Raw genomic sequence first — 14,079 nt, forward strand, 5'->3', positions numbered from 1 at the left:
ATTCAATCTGCATCGTCTAATGTAAGAATCAGTAAACCATCATTACCTGATTTACATTTATAGAATTGCCATATATTTATAATACATCATTTAATACCTTTACATTTCCTCATTTTAACCATGCTAATACTTTTATTAGCCTTTCATGCCTTTTATGATATAAAAAAAAATCAGAAGCCTAAATATGAGGCGGTATCAAAAGATTTTGAGATTTGCACCCCACAGATCTGATGGCGTTCACTGTACGCCCTTTTCATTTGCTCAGTTTCACACAGAATTTAACGCTCGCTCTTTGGTCTAACTTTCTGTCCCTGATGGAATAGCAGACGTGGTAACGCACATGGTCAGGACAGCACCAGTTGCACAGCTCCCGATGTACACAGGACGATGTCGTTTGGCGCACTGACACTTTTAGAGTTGTCAATGCTTTCACAAACACAACAATACCTCAACATAGAAAGGGGAGCACCTAGAAAGATGTAGGAACATCACATGCTTGTTTTTAACTGGCTTTAGCACCCCATGACCAATCAATGTCATCTTCAATAAAGACCTGTCTTTTACATTTGAAGTTATAGTCAATGTGTTTTGACTTGAGTTGTGTTGTGTTTTTGTTTACATGAATGCGAAATGTAATAAGTAGGTCTTGAACATCACAAGCTCTTTTCTGATTGGATACAGCGGGGCAGTGTAGCCAATAGGAAACAAGCATGTGATGATGAAGACCTATTGTTTACATTTTAAATTAACTTAATTGTGTTTTTTTGCTTTTGATGTTATGTATTGATGTTGTAACCTTGTTTTTAATGTTGTGTTTTGTTTGATGATATGTAAAATTAAGAATTGGGGAATAGAGTGGAACAGAAGATAAGAGATAAAAGCAGTGGTCGAATTGTAAAAAAAAAAAGTTTTAAGGCTGATGGTGTGGTCAAGTTTTTATTCTTTTTCTTTTGGCGTAATTATAAGCTTCATTTTTAACAAAATATAAGCTTAATTAAATCAACTTGGAGTCATCGAAACAGAACACATGCAGTTAAACATGCAATTGTCAAAACTATCATTTGATCCTTCCCACGGCTTTTATCTGGGGAGGATTATAAGAGTACATTAAAAATCTACATAAACTGTTGTAATGGAAATATTTAATTTAATATTATTGTAGTTTTGTATTATTATGTCTCTCTCTCTCTCTTACACGCACACAAATCATCAAATTACTATTATGGCATTTAAAACTTACTTTTGACTCTTTTGCACCCAAGCATGTAGATGAAGCCACAAGAAATGACACAAATTTGGTAAAGAACTCGTCTTTTATAATCATTAAAGCTCATTTCAAAAACTCGCTTGTTAAACTGACTTCTTTGTTTTAATTACATCGCCGCTAAGGACTTTGTGCGTATGTATCATACCTTCAGTTCTCTTCTTTTGGAAATTTGTCAAAAGCTGTGCTTGAACTCTTCTCTTGGCCACTGCGAAAATACACAAACGTTAATTTTACATAATACACAGTATTAGTAATCTAAAGGGGATGGTAAGGAGGATGGTGGTTTTACAGAGGGGATGGCTTTTGTACATTTTTTCAACAGAGTGGACACCATCTCCCCGCATCCCCCCATAAATCGAGAATCATTGTTGATTTAAGATAAATAAAGTCTTTTTAAACAACAAATGTTTACCAGCAGATTAATAAGATCAGGGTAGATTAGTTACCTAAATTGTTAAATATTTACCATCTCTTTCAAAAACAGGCGTAAACAGTTGAGTAAATCATCTACTGTATATCATCAATCATGTTGAATATTGTGACAAAATCTATTTTACCCTAAAAGTCTCTGAATATTATTACCCCTGACATACATACAAACAGACAGATAGATAGATAGATAGATAGATAGATAGATAGATAGATAGATAGATAGATCGATCGATCCTGAATCCAGAAGTGATATGGAAAGTAACACACAGGCAGGTTTGTAGATCTGATTGCACACTATAGAGCTGATGAGTAGTTATTAGACACAACATGAATGAGTAATATAAAAAAAACATTTGCATAAAATCTGTGTTTGCTTGAAACACAAAATTACTGTAAAGTAGATGTTATTTAATGTCAATGGTATCCCTAAAAAGAAAAGAGAAAATGTGCTACAAAATGACTAATGAAAGTGTTTAGGGAGAAATAAAACAGGATTGGGAACCTGCGGTAAAAAATAAATAAAAAATTAAAAAAAGAGAATATTTGCCGTGTTAAAAACTGATTGACATGAAAACACTACATTTCCTGAAATACTCCAGTAATAATCACAGCGTCCCACTTCCCCATGCTGAACTAATCCTGTCTGAATAGGGCCAAACAAAACCTCACAACAATAACACCATTTATAACTCGCAAACTTTAAAATTTTATTTTATCACTTCACATCTTATCAGTTTAAAGTGATATCACGGGATATCAGATTAACTGTCTTAAAAAAAAAAAAAATAAAAAAAAAAAAAAAAATATATATATATATATATATATATATATATATATATATATAAATAATCTCATATGATTTTATCATACAAATGTGTGGAGAAGGTTGTTGAATGCTTGAGCAGGCCAGGACACGGTCTGGCAAGTGGAATGACAGTGTAACGTGTAACACACAGGGGAAAGTTGTTTTCTGTCATTCATTGATTTATTATTTAGTATTAAGCAGTGATGAACTTGTGAGAGTTCTGTTATGGTTATTATTTGTTACAATGGACATGCAGATCTCAATACGTTCTTGTCTGAATTCAATTATAACAAGTTCTCCAAGTCATCTAATGGTAGAACTATAATCTTGTTATGTTTTCACATTTAATAGGTTGAAAAGATTTTTTTTTTTTTTCTTTCAAAACTCCTGTCATGAATTCCTTCCCAGAGAACACTGAAGGATCTATTAAGGACATGTGTCTCACCCCTCCTAGTGAGTAGGAAATTCTCAGTAACGAAGGCCCCCGAAGATAAACTGTAAGATGAAACAGTGTAAAAATAAAAACCTGTACAGTCTTGACTGAGTTCCAAAGCAGAGGACAAACTGTAATAGTGTGATACACCCAAGCTTTATCTTAATTCCTGCATAATCTTAACCGCATAATTAATCAGGAAATTATTTATTCATCAATTATTTACTCTGCAAACCTACTTTATCAAACTCTAAAATCTAATTCATCACAAGATGTTGATTCATTTTCTATCACAGCAGCTCAGACACAAACACCCCCACAAATACCTCTCATTACATTCCCTTAAAGTTACACCTGCCTTAAAGCTTTTAAATCTGTTCAGTTTATTGATGCATCAAACTAGAGACCGTGCTAGGCTAATTACGACTGGTAAAGTGCTGAACATTGTACAGTCCGGACCTCAAATAGGGCGTTCAAGTCAAACCTGGACATGTAATAAAATTTCTTGTAAATGATATGAAACCGATTAACGTTTACAGAAGACTGCACGCGCAGTATGCCGCAGTAAAATATTTGAACAGTGCAGATGTTTTAAAGAAGGGCGTACATCCACGCTCATAGCCCACTGCAGACGGTCCCATGAACGTCCAACATGTGGAACGTCTGATCCTTAAAAAAACACCATTAATTTGTCACCTACAGTACAATAGAGATTGTAGCATGTTTCTGCGGGAACTGTACACACAATCATTCCCCAACACCACTTGCATATGTAGTTATTAAACCTCATGCGTATAGTCCTGACCTCGGCCCAAGCCATTTCCACATGTTTGGGCCATAAAAGGAGTTCCTGGGAGGCCGGCGTTTCAGCCGAGTTTCTACCTTGATGGTGTTCAAGCACTAGTGAATCACTGGGGTAAGTGCACTAGTATAGCAGGAGATTACTGTATATCGAGCAAAAATGTACCCCAAATGGACTTTTTGTATCTTTTATCTTATACCAAGTGTGTAAGCACGTAAAGGGAATATATACGGTCCAAGGTTAGCATTGTGCAAACCACATGGCTAATCTATCACGTACTCTTATGTCATCTTATCTTAAGGGTAACAATGTGGTTTCAAGGTATAGTTTCAATAAATACAACAAATCATTTAAAATTTTTATTATTATTATTATTATTATTATTATTATTAATATTAATATTAATATTAATTATTTTTTTAATTAAATTTTTACTAAAAGAGTCATTGGAATATAATATTAAGGTTAACAAAACAAGCCTTTGCGTGACTGAGCTTTAGTTAAAAATTAATCTGTTATGTAGTTGAGAGAAATCTCTGGGTTTTCCCAATGGAATAAAATGCATGGTGTGTGTTATATGGTCTATTATTAACTCATATCCAGTGCAGTATGTGTTTACAGCATTTTAGAGAGATTTTGAGAAATAATTAGGTTAATCATAAGTGCAAAATTCTTTTTCTTTTAAAAACTTTTTTTTTTTTTTTTACATGTCTAAAGACTTGAGCGTTGTTTAAGATCACATGAACACTGATGCAGAGAGACCTTCAGCGCTATCAGTTAAACTCATCTATATGATCGTGATCTACATGGTCTATAAAGCTGTGTACACCCGTCCATGCTCAGTGACGTACTCTTCCATCGTAATTACATGACCATAATAACTGGTTAGCCATTTAGGTTATATGTTTATATGCTCATGTTGCTCTAAAAAGGCAGTACAAGAATTTGACCTATAAAACTTAAAAAAAAAAAAATAACACTTGAAACTAAAACTTACCTTAAAGTATTTTTTTGTTTATACCATAATAAGAAGCTTAAGAGAAAGTTAAGAAACAACTTTATCATTTTATACCTGATTTAAAAGTATGATGTCTTTGAAGAATAGACGAATAGAAACTATAAAAACTGCTGAGATGGAGTTTTTTTTTTTTTCAGTATCCGCCTAAATACCACTTAGCACTAAGTTGATGATTTCTCTGACAGCTGAAAGGTGAAAATAACACCATTAATCAACATTATGTGCCTCGGCGGTGTGACACTATTTGGAGATGATAATAGCCGTCACCACATTAAAGACCCTGTATTTTGCCAAGCTGAAGGCACTTATGGTAAGACACGTCACCTTGTGCCAAGGCTTTTCCCCATGTGGATTCTTGATAAGAGTATAAGACGGGAGGGTGTGCAGTTTGCCTTGGTGTTTGATGAATGGCATGTTTGACAGGCGGGGCTGATCTCTGATGTAGGTGAAAGGGCCGGCTTGAGACAGATTTACAGATTGATAAGTGAAAGTGAAAGAGAGATTACAGGGTATATAGAGAGCTTGTGCTCAGGGAAATCTGGAGCACACACTCACACACAGGTACATCATTGGACACACACACACACACACACACAGACTCAGAATGGTGAGAAACAGCGTGACAGTGCAGGCAGGTGGTCTCCTGCTTCTCTCTTTGCTCTTCATCTTCTGGAACTCTGCAGGAGGTGAGACTGTTTTATTATTCAGGTTTATTTCAGAAAAGATGTTTGTTACATATTTATAGATTACAGCATGAGAGTAAAAGCAAGACAACTTTTTTCACATTTTTTTAATTGCGTAAACAGATTATTATTATTATTATTATTATTATTATTATTATTATTATTCACCCAATATAGATATCAAAGACTCAAATTTAAGCAAAAATAATATTATCAATATATATCATTTCATTCTAAACTTTTGCGGAGTTCAAAAGTTTGTGCACCCCAGAGAAAATGGCATCAAATAATACAATTAAATATAAAGTTTTTTATTTTTTTTTATTTAAAAGTTTAATGAAAAAAAATAAATAAATAAATAAAAGTCCATGATAACACAGATTCTGTCTTTGGCAGCCACTGATGGAGCACAAGACTGCTGTTTGACGACTGTGGACAAAAAAATCCCACAAAATCTGGTGAAGTCCTACTACGTTCAGACTCAAGTCGCCGGCTGCAGACTGTCGGCCACAGTGTGAGTCTTTCATTTCTTTTTCTTTTTAAATGGCACAGCTTACTGCTTATCTCCTACACTTCCTCAATTAAGGAGGGCACATCATAAATTTTCTCTATCACAGTTAAACGTCCAGTAGCTGCGCTTAACATTAGCACTGATGACAGTCCCTCCATTTGTTCATTTTAAGTTAATAAGATAGAAAAGTATGCAACTCGTTATGTTGACTGTGTTGGAAGACTGTTGCAAAGTGCTGACATTAGAAACTTCCATAAATAAAAAAAAAAAATACTGTATTGTCAATTAAATAAATATTGCCATACCATATGTTCAGCTGGAGCGGCTAAAATACAGTATAAAGCCCTGATGGTTTTTTTGGTAATATAAAAAAGATCATTAATTAAAAACAGCACATTACCATGAACCTGAGATTCATCTATTTGAATCACCCTTTTTGAAAAAAACAAACATTTATCTCAGTCTCGTGTTTCTGATGTATTTGATGTAGTTTATATTTTCTGAAAAACTTTTTGATATTTTTCGATAGTTTTGTCACAAAGAAAGGCAAGCATCTGTGCGCACCTCCTGCAACAAAGAACAACTGGGTTAAAAAGCTGATCAATAAGCTGAACAAAAAAAAAACATCCAAACGTAAGTTTAAAAAAAAATATTATTTGCATTCCTTCCTTAAAACAATGAAAATGCTGTTATAATAATATAACATTCCTGTTTCTAATCCCTGCAGGAAAGTCGGAGTAGAAAATTCTCTCGGTCCTGCTAATCCCAGATCAGATCGCACAGGCCCCGTTTCCATCAGTCTGAAAAGCTAAAACTACTGCCAGGATGAATAAGCTTTTAGAAATATATTGCTGTTAATGTGTAAAACCAAACCCACCACCTTAACATGCTGTGATTGTATTTTGTAATATCACATGTTGGTTTTTTATCTCAATTCTTTAAATATTTATACCTATTATATTCTATGTACATTAGATTTCTATTGCCTTGGAATGGACATGTAGGTTGTAGTATTTCGTGTTTCATACAACAGATGCCATTGATTTGTGTGCTGATTAAAAAATATATATATATGTCTATTAAAATACACTTTTTCTTCTTCTTTTTTTGCATAGCAATATTTTTTATATGATTAGTCCTTCAAAAAACAAGCCCAAATATATAGCGTATAGTACAATATTTCAAATATAATATACTGTAAGTAAATGTAATCTTTTCAAAGGAGAAATTCTGACAGGCTTTTTAAACCCCCTTTTTTTTAAATGCATCCTGCTGGAACCTTTGATACTTTTGCCTCCATAAATCTTCTCTTATTGTCTCTGCAGAGAAGATCATTAAATCTTGTACACTTCTGGTTTCATTTACATACAGTCGTTTGAAATCCGACACTATTACCAAAACAACACACATCCAGCATACACTATATGGACAAAAGTATTTGGCCAAACCTGCAATGATATTCTATCCAAATACACACACATACATGGGTACAGATGAGAAGGCCTGGTTTGCAATCTCTGCTCCAGTTCATCCCAAATGTGCTTGATGGGGTTGAGGTCAGGGCTCTGTGTTAGGGCCAGTTAAGTTCTTCATTAAACCATGTCTTTATAGTCCTTGCCTTGTGCACTGGAATACAGTCATGTTGGAAAAGAAAAGGACCTTTACCAAACTGTTGCCACAAAGATGGAAGCATAGCATTGTCCAAGATGTCTTGATATGCTGAAGCATTAAGATTGCCCTCTACTGAGGATAAGGGTTAAGATTGATTGAAACACCCGAATTCAATAATTAACGTTTGGACAAATACGTTTGTCTATAAAGTGTACCTTTTTCCCCTCATTAGACTACTTGTAAGCGTCGGATGTTTCCTCTCTGCACCAGCATGTTGTACATGTGCGCCCCCTTTTGGTGAAGTAACAAAACAAAATCACATTTTATATTTATTATGAACTTACACAGTACTGTAAAAAACAATAGCTGAGATTGAAAAACATCTAAGAGTTTTGGCAGAAATGTTACCTTAGGTTAGAAGCACAGCTTAATAAGGAAACCTTCATTCTAATGCACACATCGCGTTCCTCTGGGTTCTCAGGTTTCCTCCCAATTCCATCCAAACTTCCTTTAGGTCTGAACAAAAGTGTGTTGTGTGTTTGTGTATATTTGTGTGTGTGTATTATACTAACATCACATTCACACAAGGTGTAGTGTTCCCAAGATTCCAAGGCCCTAGATGCATGGTCATTCTACATGGTATGGATGTATTATATTGTTTTTGCTTTGGGGCTCAACGTTACTATATTTATTACATATTATGGCAGCAGTGGCTCAGTGGTTAAGGCTCTGGGTTACGGACCAAAAGATCAGATGTTCAAGCTCCGACCCTGCCAAGTTACCACTGTTGGGCCCTTGAGTAAGGCCCTTAACCCTCTCTGCTGCTGTATCATGGCTGGCCTCAATCTTAACAAGCTGGTACATAAAAAGAAAAGAATTGAACTGTGCTACAATATACTGTATGTTTGTGACAAATAAAGACTTTTTGTATATTTACTTATAATAAAGAAGTTTTATTTGTTCCATGTAGATGTAATTACAGTACAGTATATTCTGGACCATAACATTACTTTAGCTTTAATTTTTCATTTTTTAATTAACATTTATGTAAGGAGTCTCCAGTGTCAGTGCTTTGTTTCTCTGTGACTTTTAGATTAATTATATGGGTGACACAGAAGACTCTGCCATCACATGCCATCCGAGTGCCCACCTGCCATCCGGGCACTACAGTACCTCTGCACCCGCATGTGCACAAACTCACTTCTTTCCTCTCCATCTTTCATTCCTTCCTCATTAAAATCCTTTCCTTTCATCATTATTTTAATAGAACTATGTGTGTGTGTGTGTGTGTGTGTGTGTGTGTGTGTGTGTGTGTGTGGTGCGCCCCGAGATCTTACAAGATCTTACAATAGGAAAATCTATGAGACAGGAAGTTTGTCAGTTCTCAGTAACACATTGTTTTGCTTATGAAAAACGTTAAACATATAAATATATTGATTATAAATAGATAAAGCTGTAATAATGCAGGTATATGAAAATAATCTACTTTATGGTGATTACAGTAACTGATATTTTAATGTATATTAATATACAGTACCTGTTGATATTTTTCTATAAAATCGATTTTTTTTCTTTAAATACGTAACGAGGAATTAGGAACTATCATCAAAGTCCAAATGTTGCCTTTTACTCACTCAGTGGCCAGTATAATAGGAACAGACTATATTAGACAGTATATTAGGATAACAATACCAGGTAGAATTCCTGAATTCCTTATGGGACAGATCTCACATTTTTAACCTGGAACTCTTCTATTCCGATCTGGTGACTGAAGTCTACTAAACTCACTGTCACATGTTATGTTTGTGTTATTCTTTGTTATCTGATACATTATCATGCTGGAAGAAGCCGTTCTAAATTGTGGCCATAAAGGGATGCATGTGGTCAGCAATAATATTCAGGCTGTGGCGTTTGAACTAAGCTTGATTGGCACTGAGGGGGCTATTGCGCGTCAAGAAAAAAATTCCTGACACTATTTAATAATTAATTATACACCAGTAAATGTTTATGCTTCACACAAGGCATGTTGGGTAAATGGATTCATGCTGTTGACATTAAATTCCGCACACATGGTAGCCTCAGACTCTGTTTTCAGAGCACAAGATTTTGTCTCTGCTGTCGTATCTGCCTCGGGGTTAGATATGTCGTGCCTTTTGAGATGCTTTTCTGGCCAGCATGGTTGTAAAGAGTGGTTAGTACAGTTACGAAAGCCCGTGTGACATATTTCTCTGCTGATCTCCTCTATGTCAGGAGATCAGCAGTTTCTTAAATACTCAAAAATTATTGGGAAATAATTTTGTGTAACAGCTGTATGAGACCTGTCGACAAACTTTATATTAAAAATACAACAATGCTAAATATCCTCGCAAATGTTATTGGCTTTACTGCCAAGGGACAAACCGCGCTGTAGTGTAGCTGCAGTGTAACACGATGATGAGAGATAAACTCAGGGCTTGACTCTTGCCTCTGGTCCTCGTCGTCTTATTCTCCCAGCCGGCTGCTCATCCTCAGATCCTCAGGACCAGCCTCGGCTATAAGTCCAACACCTCCAAGGACTTTACCAAGTATATGTGAGTGAGAAAGTCTCTCTCTCTCTCTCTCTCTCTCATTCCCTCTGCCTCTCTCGTCACATGTCCCAGCATTCCTTGCAGCCCTAGGCAAAAAATGCACTAATCACTGAACTCAGACACAGTGTCCAATCCAGCCCGGGTCATTGATACGGCTAAAGCGCTTTGGCTCTGAAGCGGAAGGAAGAAAATAGACACGGATGATGCATAATGCAACACATGACGATTATGAAACCGAGAAAACAGAGTGCTGAATCATTTACAGCACAAAGATTGCCTGTTCCACTTGGGATGCTTTTCGTTTCGATCGCAAGATGGATGTGGAATAGTGCTCTCATCACCTTGTGTTTGTGTGTGTGTGTGTGTGTAATCTCACCCTTTCACCAATTTTCCTTTTTCATCTTTGCTTCCTTCAGCCTTCCCTGTGTACATTTGTGATGTTTTATATATATATATATATATATATATATATATATATATATATATATATATATATATATATTCTTAAAAAAAAAAAATTCCTACAAAATGATGAGGATATACACATAAAACCACAACAATAACAACAACAACAACAACAACAATAATAATAATAAGATTAATAATAATAATAATAATAATAATAAGCTGAGTTGAGCCTCCAGGAATGAACTGGACTCCATTTTAACTTAAACACATATATAACACTTACTGTATATATATATATATATATATATATATATATATATATATATATATATATATAAAACAATACCTAATACTATTACTAATATAAATAAAAATTTATATATTTACTGAAAAAGTAAAAAAATATATTTTTTTTATAATTTTCACAGATACACATAATAACTTAGGATGATGATGATGATGATTATTATTATTGTTGTTGTTGTTGTTACTGTTATTATTATTATTATTATTTCATGTGTCATGTGTCTTAAAAAAAGTCTGATTAACAAATATTTAATCAGTGGACAGCCACAATATTTTTGTGTAACTAATTCAATTCATAACTTTAATTAATTATTTAAGTAATTACTTTTCATTTTTTGTGTCTTCACATTTTTTAAACTTAAAATCAACTTAAAAATAAATCCTTTTTGTGGACAAGGCACAGAGCTCGTTGTGCACATCAAATCATTCACCTCAAAGGAAAAAATCCGGATGGACAGGAGTGAGAGGAAAAGAGGCAGACCACTACACTACATTATAACTAATGGACATTGCCCCGGGAGGTAGGATGGAGTTCCCGGACCATTCCCTGCACACAACAAACACCAATGCCATCACCCAAGTGCACTAATGTATCAGCACTACGAAATACAGCTAATGACTTATATAACCTTGCCTATACGTCCAATACTCATGCTTTTTAATGGAGCAGAGAGGTCTCCAGTTCCCTGAAGGAGGTCAGCGTACGGTATGGACAAAACACAGGGAGGAGAAAATAATCAGTGAACCGTACCTCACTGTGTGTGTGTTTTTAGTTAAAATTATTCACCAACGTTCTCTCGCTGCTCTGCAGTTACTTATAGCCAGTTTTTATTGTCCAAATACAGACTGAGAGCTTTCTCCACTCAGACTGAGGACGGGATGTCGTTTAGAAGAGTAAATACTGTGCAGGTTATTACGTAAAAAGCTATAATATACTAGAAACATTTTTTTTTTACAGTATATATTATATACTTTAGTTATTTATACAGTTTGTAGGAAAAGAAGATTTAAATCTGAGGATAAACGTATTTAGACTTCAATTATAGTGACATAGTTGAGCACTATTTCAAAAATAAAGCTTTTGTACATCAGCTGGAATCAGAAGCAGCACATCTCCAGTGAAGAATTTATGGAATGTCTTTCAGGGCCAACAATATAGACACAAATGTGACACTATTAAATCATTAAGAGTCATTTTAAAACAACAGAAACGAGTTGCATCTTATTTAAAGACATTGCTTATGTAATATTTTTTTTAGTGAATAGAATCATTATTAACACTTAAACTAATAATGCTTGTGATGTATTGTTCAGAGGGAGAACAGGTATAAAAAGTCTATTGTAAGCTTATAAAGGCTCTTTACTTTTGATACTTACACTATGTAAATTTGGGAGTAAGTATTCTACTGTACACTTTGACTCGAGTACAGTCAGTAAGTGGAGGACTTCTATTTTTACTTGAGGAGTACAGTGGAACCTCGGATTATGAGTAAAGTGGTGTACTAGTGTTCTGCAAGACGAGCAAAGATTTTAAATGAATTTTGACTTGAAAAACGAGCACTGACTTGGTTTACGAGTACCATGTATCACACATGCACGTCTTATTTTGATGCCGAGCGTCAAGTCTCTCCTGTGCTGCGGAATTGTGGGTAATCATCTCCCCTGCTGGGTCTTAGTGCCCGTCTCTTACTCGTATAATCAACATCCGTGCACGTGTGTACTGTTTACTATAACACTGTGACCGCGTATGTGTGTGTAAAACATATTTAATTTTGTGTTTGTAAGCAAAACACGTGTACACGTGTTTTAAAGTTCCATTTTTTCTCTCCCTCTATGTATCAGCTTGTCGTGTTTCACTTTACATTTGAAAAGAATCACGACAGAGCAGTGTTTCTGTGTAAGGCACAGAATTTTCTTATGGGAAAATTAAATTTGGTTCATGTGTGTTTTGGAATATGAGCCCACGTCCGGAACGAATTATGCTTGTAATCCAAAGCTCCACTGTATTTACCCTCTAATTTTAATCAAATAGAGGAAGTGCTTTTCCCACCTCTGCCTGTAAGTGTAGCACTTGAGTCCTTAGTCAGCAAATGATGTGTCACAATATAAATTCAACTCAAATTGACTCAAAACTAATAGAGTAAAACTGCATAAAGTAAAATAAAATATGATAAAATCACACACTCTATAGTACATACATATCATGACTTCAATTTAGTATCCTTCATTAAGTCGAATGAGCAATTAACTGTAAAACTATTATTGATTTAAAGTACAAAGTGTCTTTCCAGTGCCTTATATAGCAATTAGATGTAGAATTATTATATCTAGGCATGGACCTATTAGATAATTACATTATTAATAAGGCAATATACTGTGGAGGGGTGTTGGTTTGGGTTAATTTACAGCATTTGGCAGATGCCCATAAGAGTGAATTACATTTTTATCTCATTGTACATCTAAGCATTTGAGGGTTAAGGACCTCGCTCAAGGGCCCAACAGGGGCAACTTGGTCATTATGGGGTTTGAACCTGGGACCTTCCAAACTGTAGTCCAACACATAGAAGAGAGCTATGTAGATCTAAGCCCTGCTGTCAGTGGGTTGACACACCCTATACTACCCAGCCACTGCATGCAGTGCCGGTCCCAAGCCCAGATAAAATGGTAGGATTGAGTTAGGAAGGGAATCCGGCGTAAAACCTGTGCCAAGTTGTGTGCAGATTGGATGTTTTCTTGTTTTAATGATGCAATATACTGGCAGGATACCTTATTAGACTCCTATTAGGACACTTAACCCTATCTGCTCCAGGGGCGCTGCAAGCTGGCTGACCTTGCGCTCTAACCCCAGTTTCCTAATTGGGATATGCAAAAAAGTGGCAGGGGTGGCTCAGTTGGTTAAGGCTGTGGGTTACTGGGTTACTGATTAGAAGGTTGGAGGTTCAAGCCCCAGCATTGCCAAGTTGCCACTGTTGAGCCCTTGAGCAAGGCCCTTAACCCTATCTGCTCCAGGGGTGCTGTAAGCTGGCTGACCCTGCGCCCAGTTTCCTAATTGGGAAATGCAAAAAAATTGAGAAATTTCCCTCTGGGATTAATAAAGTTCTAATTATTATTATAAATGTTTTTTTCAATGCTTTCCATCTTCTCATTTATATACTGTATCAATATAGTAATCTAACTTATCTTTTATTTATAAACTGCTTTTTATCATACTTTGCACTGACCGGCTAAAAAAGCAA

The 14,079-nt window shown here is 35.3% G+C and overlaps 1 protein-coding gene across 1 annotated transcript; it reads left to right on the forward strand.

Annotated features, from left to right (window-relative positions):
• Nucleotides 1–5,313: 5,313 nt before the first annotated feature.
• On the forward strand, nucleotides 5,314–7,038 carry LOC128505675 (C-C motif chemokine 19-like). The gene is made up of 4 exons (XM_053476219.1): nucleotides 5,314–5,443; nucleotides 5,837–5,954; nucleotides 6,481–6,584; nucleotides 6,679–7,038. The coding sequence occupies exons 1-4, from the start codon at nucleotides 5,362–5,364 to the stop codon at nucleotides 6,690–6,692; spliced, it is 318 nt and encodes a 105-aa protein (XP_053332194.1). The 5' UTR covers nucleotides 5,314–5,361; the 3' UTR covers nucleotides 6,693–7,038.
• Nucleotides 7,039–14,079: the final 7,041 nt, after the last annotated feature.

Source organism: Clarias gariepinus, chromosome 17 (assembly GCF_024256425.1).
Source record: "Clarias gariepinus isolate MV-2021 ecotype Netherlands chromosome 17, CGAR_prim_01v2, whole genome shotgun sequence".
In the NCBI taxonomy this organism is placed as follows: Eukaryota; Metazoa; Chordata; class Actinopteri; order Siluriformes; family Clariidae; genus Clarias; species Clarias gariepinus.

What these genes read in the sequence shown, in the direction of transcription:
- LOC128505675 (XM_053476219.1), top strand. Translation starts at nt 5,362, where the DNA reads ATGGTGAGAAACAGCGTGACAGTGCAGGCAGGTGGTCTCCTGCTTCTC. An exon ending in CTTCTGGAACTCTGCAGGAG is followed by an intron (nt 5,444 to 5,836) that starts GTGAGACTGTTT and finishes TGTCTTTGGCAG; the next exon opens with CCACTGATGGAGCACAAGAC. An exon ending in TGCAGACTGTCGGCCACAGT is followed by an intron (nt 5,955 to 6,480) that starts GTGAGTCTTTCA and finishes ATTTTTCGATAG; the next exon opens with TTTTGTCACAAAGAAAGGCA.